This window comes from Microcaecilia unicolor, chromosome 10 (genome assembly GCF_901765095.1).
Source record: "Microcaecilia unicolor chromosome 10, aMicUni1.1, whole genome shotgun sequence".
NCBI lineage: Eukaryota > Metazoa > Chordata > Amphibia > Gymnophiona > Siphonopidae > Microcaecilia > Microcaecilia unicolor.
In genome coordinates, this window is record NC_044040.1 from 29,610,494 (window position 1) to 29,624,172 (window position 13,679).

The window sequence follows — 13,679 nt, forward strand, 5'->3', positions numbered from 1 at the left end:
CTCCATCCTGCAAGTCATGCCTTGAAGGCAATAAAGAGCACAAAATAAATTATTATGATTATTATCCTATATAATAATTCTCACCTCCAATGTTCTGACTTGCCTGGGACCGTGGCTCATTCCGAGTTGGTCTGCTAGGCTCCGTAGATCAGGCTGACATCATTGTAGCCATTATGATGTCAACTTCAGAACCCGGGAGAAAAAAAACATGCCTCACAGCTGATCCATGTCCAGAGGAGGGTCGCTGGACATAGGTGGCTGGAGGGGGGGCAGGGGAGAGAGGAGGGTCGCTGGACATGGGTGGCTGCAGGGGGGACAGGGGGTCGCTGGACATGGGTGGCTGGAGAGGGGGCAGGGGCAGGAGGAGGGTCACTGGACATAAGTGGCAGGGGAGAGAGGAGGTTCGCTGGACATGGGTGGCTGCAGTGGGTGCAGGGGGAGAGGAGGGTCGCTGGACATGGGTGGCTGCAGGGGAAGAGGAGGGTCGCTGGACATGGGTGGCTGCAGGGGAGCCAAGGAAAACCTTGCTAGCGCCCGTTTCATTTGTGTCAGAAACGGACCTTTTTTACTAGTTACTCTATAAATTGCAATTACCAGTTAAAAACAAAACAGGTAATTAACATTATCAAGAGAGAAAAGATAATGGGCTCCTTTTACAAAGCCGGGGTAGTGATTTCCACGCAGCAACTGTGATGAAGCCCATAAGAATTTGCCACATCGGGAATCACTACTTTGGCTTTGTAAAAGCAGTCCAATATGAGCTGCATTCCGAATGATAAAAAAATTGGTTCTCACATCTATCTGGGATGGTGCCAGTTTTTAAATTTAGATTTTGCTCACACCTTTTTCAGTAGTAGCTCACGGTGAGCCATGTCTGAGTTTGTTTGACCAAGGTTTCAGTTATCTTGCTGTGGCTTTCTTCAGAGTGATGCTGTTTGGTAGGTTTCTCTCAGGAGCAATTTCTCTAAATGGGTTCAGTTTTGCGCACACCATCACAGGAATGAACCTCACTCCTATGGAGGGCATGTAGGGTATGATCTCAGTCTCTCAAATTTACTGCTAACGATCACTGTAAAATTTGCATTGTGCCAAAGAGAGCTTCCGTTTGAAGTTCGTAACATGTATAGACCACCTATCCAGTGTGTTTGGACATTCTTTTTGATCAAGTCTGTGACACCCAAACAATGGGAAATATTTCTGTATCTTTCTGCCTGATTTCTTCTCTCTCTCAATGTGATTCACAGCGTAATTGTTTGGGACTGACACCTCTATGATTGATGTCGTTCTGGTGTTTTTCTCTTTTACCATTATGCTCATTTTTTTTTGCATCCAGCTTTTTATCGGTTGGGATGGTGATATCCCAGGTGATCATAACCTCGTCATTTTCCACAAGTCTCTAAGGGTCATGATCCCAATGCTTTTTTGGTACAGCAATGTTGTAATGTTTACAGAGTTTCCAAAGTCATTGGTCTCTGTCCAAACAATTTAAACTTGAAAGCAGGAAATGTTGTTGGCTTTCAAGAGTTCAAAATTGATTAGACAGAAACTAATGCCGTTTACTGCCTTCAAGAGTTTAAATATGATTGGATAGACATCATCCAATATGGTTGAAGAAAAACTATATAAAAACCAGCAAACAGACTTACCACACAGTGGCAACCCTGTTTTGGGATCTTGCCAGGTACTTGTGACCTGGATTGGCCACTGTTGGAAACAGGATACTGGGCTTGATGGACCTTTGCTCTGTCCCAGTATGGCAATGCTAAAATGTTTGTCAAGCAAACTAGGATGCAGCAGTACCCAGAAAGCAACAAGAACCATGATACTAACTGTGGAAGCCTGAGAGAACCCGATAAAAAAATTGTTCTCCCAGGTGATTAGGGCATCTTTTGTTTGGTATTCAGACTGCAAAATACAATGCCAACTGTAAAAACGTATAATTGATAGATGATTAAAAACTCAACATATTTGCTAAATTGCACAGTTCTAGAACTTAATTATCCTGACTTTTTTTTTTAATATTGAAAGTAAATGCCTGTTTCTAGATGCTCAATCTACTGGGTTACAAAGAATGGACACTGAGTTTCTGATCATGCTATGACTTGGACAACACATTAAAGTGATTCTTGGGATGATTTTGAAAGACGCAAATAAAAGGCAACACAGAGTACACTTTTGAGATTATTTTTTTTACCTTTTTCTAAAGCAATCTACTCTTTTAAATAAAATAAATGATCCTTTCATACTAAGGAAACCTAATACTACCTCCTCACTGCAGATCACAGGCTGGTATAATCGCATTGAGCTTCTTTAATTGCATTTACCCAATTATAGTGAAATACTCGTTCAGTCATTAGGTGTTGATTTGCTTATGAAGTTAGCAACTGACAGCTGTTTGTACCTCATTAGGGCCTGTTCTTATGTAAATGAGTCATCATAAAACAGAAATTAATTTTCATCAGTGTAACAAATGTTCAGTTTGTGTACAATGCAATTTCTGGGAGCAGATGCACTCATCTAATATTTTTAAAAGTAACCTGTCCCTCAAATTATTTCTAAATGTAAGAAATCTTCGATTTCTCATATTTACATAGAGCATCAAACTTTGCTTTGCCTTGAAAGATGCTTTGTGGTAATAATAAATTAGTTTAACTAATGGTTTTCCTCACATAAAATATTTGCCAAAGTAATTTGCTCTAGTTTGGCACATCGTCTGGCAAAAAATTATTAAAGATTATTATTTATAATAAGTCTGTTGAATTTTACTTTTATACTCTAAAATATTTTAGCATGCATATCTGGATATAAATACTGGGAATCAGTTTAATGGATTTTTTTTTTCTGGGGGGGGGGTCCTTTTACTAAGGTATAAAATGGGCTTCTTAGCATTTAGTGCACACTAATGCACCCCTATGTGGCCTATTGTTTTTATTTAAATTATAATTGTCTTTATAGAAAATCTTAAGGCCCTCATTTTATAAGCCCTATTTGCATTTGACATATGCATAAACTCGTACTTAGGGGGGAAGTTATCAAGCTGCATTAGGGCTTTAAGTCGTGTTATTTGCCCCTTAACACAACTTGAAATGCACTAAAGCAGCTTGTCTTGCCCTAACAGAGTGATATTTAAATCACCACATGTTATATAGTAATTAGATGTAAATGCATGTAAAGCAGTTCATTAATATGCAAATTCCATAACACGACTTGCAGTAAAAATCTTCCTAGCTTCTAGCTTCTGCAACATCGCCAACAGTGGCCAACTTTGCAGAAGGGAAGCTCAGAGCTGATAATCAAACCTAGGTCCTCCATATGGTAATGCTATTCAGTGCCACAGAGATACAGTTTTGTTTAGTTATCATCATTCAAGAGAAAGCCTATCACATTAAAAAGGTTATGACAGTGATGACTAAAGAATATAGAATCTTTTGCTTACCATGTTTTTTGTGGCAAAAGAACTGTGATTCTTCTCCACTGTGAGAATTCACTGGAATGGTACATACTTGCCGATGTGAACTCTTGACAGCTAGGCATACTTGGAAGACACTCCTTAATAAAACACATTGAAAACATTAGGGGGCGGGGGGTTAGTTTAGAACTCTTATTCACAATTTCCACGAGGAGATTCTGGCATTTACACATGGAAATAGCATCCATGTGCAGATGAAGATTTTAGAAAGAGCTCAATTTACATGTGGATGTCCACACTACAGAGATATTGCAAGGGGTATGTTGGGGGAGGGGTATAGTTTTGGTGTGGCCTGGATCAGTGAAAAATCTATATATGTATTTCCCATTTCATAAAGGTAATGCACATGTATAACCTAATGGGGGAGATTCTATAAACGACGCCTAAAAAATTGGAGCTGAAATCAGTGCTGACTAACCAGCTTATTTTCGAAGGAGATTGCCAGCCATCTTCCGACACAACTCGTGAGATGGCCGGCGATCTCCTGAACCCAGCCAAATCGGTATAATCGAAAGCCCATTTTGGCCGGCGCCAACTGCTTTCCGTTGCGGAGCCGGGCAAACTTCAAGGTAAGGTACAGAAGGCGGGGGCCTGGTTACGAGATGGCCGGCTTCACCCCATAATGGAAAAAAGATGGCCGGCTCAGACGAGCATTTCGCCAGCTGCACTTGGTCCATTTATTTTTAGGACCAAGCCTCAAAAAAGTGCCCCAATTGACCAGATGACCACCGGAGGGAATCAGGGATCACCTCCCCTTACTCCCCCAGTAGTCACCAACCCCCTCCCACCCAAAAAAATTAAAATAAAACATTTTTTTGCCAGCTTCTATGCCAGCCTCAAATGTCATACCCAGCTCCATGACAGCAGAATGCAGGTCCCTGGAGCACTTTTAGTGGGTGCAGTGCACTTCAGGCAGGTGGACCCAGGCCCATCCCCCCCTACTTGTTACACTTGTGGTGGTATAAGTCGAACCCTTCAAAACCCACCAGAAACCCACTGTACCCACATGTAGGTGCCCCCCTTCACCCCTTAGGGCTATGGTAGTGGTGTAGAGTTGTGGGGAGTGGGTTTTTGGGGGGGGATTTGTGGGGCTCAGCACACAAGGAAAGGGAGGTATGCACCTGGGAGCAATTTGTAAAGTCCACTGCAGTGCCCCCTAGGGTGCCCGGTTGGTGTCCTGACATGTCAGGGGGGGCCATTGCACTACAAATGCTGGCTCCTCCCACGACCAAAAGGCTTGCATTTTGCCGGGTTTGAGATGGCCGGGCCCGGTTTCCATTATGGCCAAAAGCCAAACCCGGTCATCTCTAAACCACCTCAATGGGTGGCAGTAAGTGCTCCCCCTCACATAGCAACGTGGTAAGAGCAATCTTACCACATGACTATCAGGGGCATAATCGAAAGAGAAGGGTGCCCATCTTTCGACACAAAGCGGGAGATGGGTGTCCTTCTCTCAGGGTCGCCCAAATCGAAATTATTGAAAGCCGATTTTGGGCGTCCTCAACTGCTTTCCGTTGTGGGGACGACCAAAGTTCACGGGGGCGTGTCGGCAGTGTAGCAAAGGTGGGACGGGGGTGTGGTTAAGAGATGGGCGTCCTTGGCCGATAATGGAAAAAAGAAGGGCATCCCTGACAAGCATTTGGCTGACTTGGTCCCCTTTTTTTCTTCACGACCAAGGCTCGAAAAGGTGAAACTGAAATTCTTCAACAGAAATGTTAAATACAACCTCATATTTTTGACTCATGCACATCGTTGACCAATTACCCAGTAGGTTAGTTTAAGAAAATCAACAAACAGTTTCAGATGTTCAGATCTTTCATGTGTGCTGGCCAAATTACATCTTTGCTATGCCAATAACCTACAATGCACCCATTTTTCTTTCATTGTGACAACACCTGGCCATGAGAGAAAGTGATTGCTGCAGGCCACTGTATTAAGTGCTCAGTTATTAGTACTGTATACCATAGAGGACAGTGTAAGATAAGGGCACCCGAAACTAAAGTGAACTAATTTCTCATCTATGACAAGTACAGCTCCTACTGCAAGGGTTTATGTGTAAACGTCCAGCCAAGTTCATGATTTTTCAAACAGTTATTTATTTATTTAATTTATATCCCACATTATCCCAATAGATCAGGTTGTGGCTAACAACTTATTGTGATTAACAGTACAAAAAGTGATGCGGGATAGTACACATTAATTACAATGTAATATGGAAATGAATGCTAGACGCAAAAAGGTAACAATTTATAGTCATCCATGTATAATAATTAGAATGGAATTGAGAAATTAAATAATTATACAATTAGGGGGTTAAATTAATTATGATCATCTGTGAGAAATTGCTTAGAGAGATGCTTTTAGATATTTCTGGAATATCAAATAAAAAGGTTCCCATTTGATGAATTTCGGGAGGGAATTCTACCATTTGATACAGAGGTAAGAGAATCCTGACAAGTAGATTGACTTGTAGATCTCATTTCTGCAACTGGGATAGTGGAGGGTTGGATAATCTCTTGAACCAGGGAGAGAGTTGCGATCAATTAAAGGTTGCATATAATCAGTTGCACTTTCAAATCTCGTAGCCTTTTAGACTAATCTGGCTGCTGTATTTTGAGCTGTCTGCAGTGTTTTCAATGAAGATTGCTTACAACCAGCATAAATGGCATTGCAATAATCGAAGTGAGATAATACTAATGTTTGTACTAAGTTTCTAAACATTTCATTAGGGAAAATATGCCTGATTCTTTTTGGTTTCCACATTGCTTTAAAGGATTTTGTGATGACTCCTTGGACTTGGATGTTGAGTAACTTGTAGGAATCAATTATTATACCAAATATCTTTAGTTGGGGCTCCAATGGATAAGTTACATTGTCAATTGTGAAGCTGTGACAGTTTATGGCACGGTGAGGGTTAGATAATAACAGAAATTTTGTTTTCTCTCTATTATATTTTAGTTTAAAGGTGAAAGCCCAATTCTCCATTAAGTCTAGACCAGATTTGATGATAGATGGCACTTCTTCAATAGAATCTTTGAAAGAGATTAGATGGTTACGTCATCCGCATAAATAAAATTATTATAAGCATGGGTGTTGAGCACCTTTCCTAAGGGGGACATCATAATATTGAATAAGATGGGTGAAAGGGGGGATCCCTGTGGGACTCCGCAGTCTGGAGTCCATTGGGGGGTGGGGGAGATGGAATGAGAAGATTTGACTTGATGATCTAGATTTTAAAAATCCTCGGAACCAATTTACGACAGACCCTCCTATACCTAAGTCGTCCATTAGTGCAAGTAGCAAATTATGGTCTACCACTTCGATTGCACTTGCATAAGAATGATCTTTCTGCCTAGGCTAATTTCTTTCCTGCAGTTAGCAATTAATGTGGTTAGGACTGTTTCTGTGCTGATATTATTCCGGTTCACAGTATCCAATTGAAAAGCCATAAATGTAAAAGAAAATCTACCTTATGCTATGAGTTTATCTCGTTGGGCAGACTGGATGGACCGTATAGGTCTTTATTTGCCCTCATCTACTACGTTTCTATGTACAAAACAAACAAGGTGAAATAGCAAAGCTCAGCTGTGACTTGTGATTGAAGAATTTTCTCCCCCCCCCCCCCTGCTATTAGTTTAGTTTATTTGAGCATTTCATATACTGCCCTTCTCAAACAAAATCAAAATAATGTATAAGAAAACCAAATAAAATCTTAAAAGAAAAAGACCTCCAAATATACAAAAGCGAACATACAGAAAGAGGAGAAATAAAAAAAAAAAGACATCAATGTAAGCTCTTCATGTACAATCTATAATTCGAATTTTTAGAATTTTCTTGGAGTGGGTGTTTATGTTAGATACAATTTTTTTATGTGTACGATATGAATTCCTGCCTGTGCAGTAGATTGGTGAATGTTATAATGATCTGTTAAATAACCTCACCTCTTGGACCAAGTGCCATGTGAGTCCGTGATTTGTAGAATACTCCAACTTCACCTGGTTGTCCATGTGAGGAGTGAAATTTTGGCCACAGCCCATCACCAGATTGAACTGTATCATATATGAAGCGCCAATTTGCATGGACTGCGTTTCAACATACCGCATGCTGGAGGCTAGCTTGGAATCTCCTGTAAAACTGTGAGACATACAGAAAGAATCAGATGGGTACTTGCTTAATCCTGAAGAACAACAAACACATTTTTTTCCACTGTTAGTTTAACAGCTCTGTATATGCTCTGGTATCTAAAAGCAGGAATTGCAGAAATTTAGTTTAAAGAGGTTGCCTGTATAATTTAATAACTGCACAAACATTACCTATTGAGAGTCTGAAAAGACAGAGGCCTATATTCAAAAAAAGATGAGCCTCTAAATGTAGGCCACCTAACAGCTATTGTTGTTATATTTATTTGGATTTTGATCACACCTTTTTCAGTAGTAGCTCAAGGTGAGTTATATTCAGGTTTACTGGGTATGTCCCTGGAGGGCTCACAATCTAATTGTGTACTTGAGGCAATGGAGGGTTAAGTGACTCACCCACAATCACAAGGAGTAACAGTGGGAATGGAACTAGCCACCTCTGGATGTCAAGACTGGTGCTCTAACCACTAGGCCACTCCTCCACTATATAACAGCAACAACCGTGTTAATATACACTAACGCCATCAATGTGCAATATTAGTAACCAGGACCTATTGCACAAAAGGGAACATATCCTATATAATAAAAAGCACCTCCAACATTCTGAAGCTGACTCTGTGGCACTGTGGCAGTGTAGGGTTCGTAAGTCTGTAGTTCAGCGTTTCATTGGCTCTCACTGTCCCCGCCCTCACGCCGAGGAAACGGAATGCTGCAGTTGCCAAGCAAACAAAGGTGACGTCACAGGAACGAAGAACCAATCAGACAGAACGGAACTTGGAGGAGGGAAGTGGAGTGGATTGAATTTCTAACAAACAATCATATAAAGAGTAGTTACTTACCTGTAACAGGCGTTCTCCGAAGACAGCAGGCTGCATATTCTCACAAGTGGGTGATGCCACGTCGGCCCCGGAGGATTTTAAAGCAAAATCTAAAAATCTCTTCTACGGCGTTCCGTCGCGCGAGCGATCGCACTGCGCATGTGCGCACACATCTTCCCGCTCGCCGTGCGGGCACTCCCCTCAGTTAAATCCAAAAGATGGAGGAGACAACTCCAAAAGGGGAAGGTGGGAGGGTTTGTGAGAATATGCAGCCTGCTGTCTTCGGAGAACACCTGTTACAGGTAAGTAACTACTCTTTCTCCAAAGACAAGCAGGCTGATATTCTCACAAGTGGGGTATCCCTAGCTTCCAGGCTTACACAACACAACAAACAGTGGTCAATTGAGTCTCGCAACGGCGAGGCCAGAATAAAATTGACCTGAAAAGAAGAAACATCTAAATGAGTGTAGCCTGGAACAGAACAAAAATGGGCTTAGGAGGGTTGGAGTTGGATTCTAAACCCCAAAGAAGTTCTGCAGCCCCGACTGCCCAAACCGACTGACGAGTCGGCTATTGCTGAAGGCAGTAGTAAGATGTGAATGTGTGGACTGATGACCACGCCGCAGCTTTGCAGATCTCTTCAATAGTGACTGATCTTAGATGAGCCACCGACTCAGCCATGGCTCTAATTTTGTGAGCCGTGACATGGCCCTCTAGAGTCAGTCCAGCTTGGACAAAAATGAAGGAGATGCAATCTGCTAGCCAAGAAGAAATTATGCGGTTTCCGACAGCAACTGGCATTAAAAGAAATAAACAACTGGGCGGACCGTCCGAGGGAGCTCGTCTGCTCCACGCAAAAAGTGCGGAGCTTCCTTTCGCCAGGGCTTGTAAGATGAGGGAGAAAGAATGTTGGCAAGACAACTGACTGGATCAGCTGGTACTCTGATACCAGCGCCAGTAAGAACTTTGTCTGCATGCAGAGAACTACTCTGTTAAGATGAGAAGTAAAGTAAGGCGCTTGAGCTACTAGAGACCGAAGCTCACCGACCTTATGAGTTGAAGGAACAGCCACTAAGGAAAACGACCTTCCAGGTCCAATACTTCAGATGGCAGGAATCCAGTGGCCCGAATTGAGCTGGCAGCAGCTGGATGAAAACGACATTGGGACCCCAAGGTACTGGATAAGGAGTGATAGGAACTCTGACCGAAGCATAAGAGCCAACTGTCAAAATTATTGTGGGTGCTAAGCCCAACAGAAATAATCTCCCCTAGACACATACAAGGAATTCTCTCAATATTGGGGGAGAAATAAACCTCTCGTGAAGTGGACAGCTAAAGGCTGACCTTTCACACGTTGATGATAAGCTCTATTGCACGAAGATGAATACCGACAGAGTTGGTCTTGAGACCAGACTCAGACAGGTGTAGAAAGAACTCAAGCAAGGTCTGTATAAGACAAGATGCAGGATCTAGGGCCTTGCTGTCACACCAGACGGCAAACCTCTTCCATGAAAAAGAATAACACCTCTTTGTGAAATCTTTTCTGAAAGCAAGCAAGAGTCGGGAGACACTCTGGAAAACTCAACGAAACCCCACTCTCAACATCCAGACCGTGTGAGCCAGAGATTGGAGGTTGGGATGTAGAAGTGCCCCCTCGTTCTGCGTAATGAGAGCTGGAAAACATTCCAACTCCAGAAGAAGAGGGAATCCTATCTGACGCGGCTAGAAAAGAGCAATCAGAATCATGGCTCCACAATCTTGCTTGAGAAACAGCAAAGTCTTTTCCACCAGATGTATGGGAGGATACGCATACAGAAAACCTGTCTCCCAAAGAAGGAGAAAGGCATCCGATGGTAGCCTGCCGTGAACCTGCAGCCTGGAACAGAACTGAGGGACTTTGCGATTGGACTAAGTAGCAAAAAGAACCACTGAGGGGTCTTTCGAACTATAGGCATGCTCAACTGTAGCATTATCCTGCTCAGCCTGTCGGCCAGACTGCTGTTTACGCCAATTAGATAAGTGGCTTGGAGAAAACATGCCGCGTTGCGGGCCCACCGCTACATCTGCATGGCATCCTGACTCAGAGGGCAAGATCCAGTACTCCTTTGTTATCGAGTACATCACAACCCGATTGTTTGTTGATTAAAATAATTTGGTTGGATAGCCAGGAGGGATGCAACCTTCGTCAGCAGCTTTTGACTGAGTAAGGTGCCTCAGAATCAAAATAGAGAGAATTAACCACCTCTGAGGGGAATTCCGAAGACTGGCGAACAGTTGGGTTACATCCTCTAGATACCCTAAACTTGATACCACTGGGAAGCTAGGATGCACTGAGCGGATGTCATGTGCAAAAGTGCCATGGGAGTTACATGAACTGTGGAAGCCATGTGTCTAGAAGTCTCAATATGTACTGTGCTGTAATCTGTTGAGACGGGCAATCATCGTGTTAAGGGAACACATGCACTCCCAGTCCATGAAGATACGCTGCAACAACAGCCAGGCACTAGGAAAAAAAAAAACATACTCTGGATGCAAAGAGAGTATAAGTATCCTGTAAATCCAGAGAGCATAACCAATCGTTTTCCTGAAGTATGGGAAGAAGGATGCCCAGGGAAGCATCCTGAACCAAATCTGTTTAGGCCCCTTATGTCTATGATGGGACGCAACCCACAAGGAAAGAGCTGGAATAGAATCTCAACCCTTCTTGCCCTGGTGGAACGGGCTCGACTGCATTGGCGCTGAGAAAAGCAGAGAATTCCTCTGCAAGTACTCACTTTTGATGGAAGCTAAAGGATTAAGCTTCCAATGAACAATGTGGAGGGTTTGATTCCAGATTGAGAATGTATCCTAACCGGACTAGTTGAAAAAACCCACCGGTTGGAGGATAAAAGAAGTCACCTTTGGTGGAGAAAATTTAAACTTCTCCCCCGACAGGCAGATTGGCCGGTACGGACATTTTTTTTTTTTTTAGTGGCTATACTGAATTGGAGCCAGTCAAAAACCCCTCTGGTTCCTGGGGAATAGCTGCAGGGGCCTGATTAGGTGCACGCCGCTGACTAGAACGAGCGTGCTGAGGCATAGCCCGAACCGGCTGTCGAGAAGTAGGAGTATAGGTACGACCCCTTAATTTAAAGAACTTCCAAGATGAGGAAGTGTATGCACAGCATAGCTACAGTTTCCTGCTGAGTCTCCTCCTCCAGGAGAGAGGCACACAGTCATGAGAGTCTGCGCATCACTGTACCTAGAGCAGAAATCTAGGTGTTACATTACAAGTGTCGAAAATGCCCTTGGACAGGAACCTGCGACACACCGTGTGCTACCTGACCACTTGGTGAAAAGGTTTAGCTTACTCCGGTGGGAATGCTCGTAAAGATCTGACAAGACTTGATTTTGGATGCGATCATGCCAGCCTGGTACGCCATTCTCCAAAAGAGGCTAAGGATGTATGCTCTGGCCCCGGGGGCGCCGAAGTAAGTTCTTAGAACTCCTATCTGTTCTGAGTGCAGAAGACTCAGGTGAAGATAGTAGTCCAGGACCTCTAGCATCTGGGCATTGGGATTCACAACCACTGTAATGTCAGATGACCATCATTGAACTGAACTAACTACTCAAACAGAGCAGCTCAGATCCAAACGCGTCCGATATGGATGCTACTACGGGTCGAGAAGTTGCCCCAGTAGGGTGCGAACACCCATACCAGAGGCAGCATCGGTGAAGGAGACCAGGTGAAAAGCTAGATGCCGCAGGAGGCGGTAGCACCCATGGCATCCAATGGTACCCATGGTCCCGAAGCCAAGGACAAAGTCTGGAAATGCAAGGGAATCGAAACCAGACTGCTAGACCATGGCACCGACGGTACCGATGATACACATGGTACCGATGGCCCCCGGTACCAATGGTACCCATGGTACTTGGTACCGATGATAGTCATGATATCTGGTATCGATGGTACCCATGATACCTGGTACCGATGGTAGCCATGACATGTGGTACCGATGGTACCCATGATATCCGGCACCAACAGCACCGACGGTACCGATGGTACACATGGCACCGACGGTGCTCATGACACCTGGTACCAATGGCACCCATGGCACTGATGGTACCTGGTCATGATATCTGGTATCGATGGTACTCATGTGCCGACGGCATCCATGATACCTGATACCCATGTATCCACGGTACCGACGATACCTGATACTATGGTACCGATGGCACTCATGATACTCGGTACCGATGGGCGATAATACCTGGTACCGATAGTCGATGGTGCCCTTGATACCTGGTGCCGATGGTGCCCATGATACCCGGTACCGACAGCACCCATGGCACCGATGACACTCGGCATCGACGGCACCCATGGTACCGATGATACCCGGTGCCGACGGGACCCATGGTACCGATGATACCCGGTACCGACGGGACCCACGACACCGACCATGGTACCAATGTTCCTGGTATCGATACTCCACGGTACCGACGCACCGATGATATTCGGTACCGACAGTACCCATGGCACCGATGATACTCGGTACCGACGGCACCCATGGCACCGATGATACCCGGTACCGACAGCACCCATGGCACCGATGACACTCGGCATCGACGGCACCCATGGTACCGATGATACCCGGTGCCGACGGGACCCATGGTACCGATGATACCCGGTACCGACGGGACCCATGACACCGACCATGGTACCAATGTTCCTGGTATCGATACTCCTCGGTACCGACGGTACCCATGACACCCGGCACCGATGGTATCCACGGCACCGATGATACCTGGTACCGATGTACCGGTGCATCGACGTCCAATGCCAGGATACCTCCATAACAGAGGGAGCAACGCTCTCGGCACCGACTGATGTCTGAAGCCCGGATACCTCCATAACCGAGGGAGCAAAGCTCTGGGCATCTCCTTTGGGCATCCCTGGCAGAGTAGAATACGTCTCGTCTTTGAGACACTACTTGCGCTTCACAGGGAGATGATCCGGCCCAAGACACATCCGCCGATGCGCCCGAATGACCTGCCAAGCAGGAGGCGCCGAGGCAGGTGGAGACCTATTCGATGCATAACTATACCCAGCGTGCATCGGTCTCTGTCGGACTCCAGAATGATCTCCTTTGGGCATCCCTGGCAGAGTAGAATACGTCTCGTCTTTGAGACACTACTTGCGCTTCACAGGGAGATGATCCGGCCCAAGACACATCCTCCGATGCGCCCGAATGACCTGCATAGCAGGAGGCGCCGAGG

At 44.6% G+C, this 13,679-nt stretch overlaps 1 protein-coding gene across 1 annotated transcript in view; it reads right to left on the reverse strand.

Moving 5' to 3' along the window:
- RELN (reelin) overlaps nt 1-13,679 on the reverse strand; it is a 568,089-nt gene that overhangs the window by 208,418 nt on the left and 345,992 nt on the right. Inside the window, exons 21-22 of the mRNA XM_030217170.1 lie at nt 7,411-7,603; nt 3,437-3,549 (exon numbers count right to left, since the gene is read on the reverse strand). Coding sequence (XP_030073030.1) covers nt 3,437-3,549; nt 7,411-7,603 — 306 coding nt within the window. The remainder of the gene's footprint in view (nt 1-3,436; nt 3,550-7,410; nt 7,604-13,679) is intronic.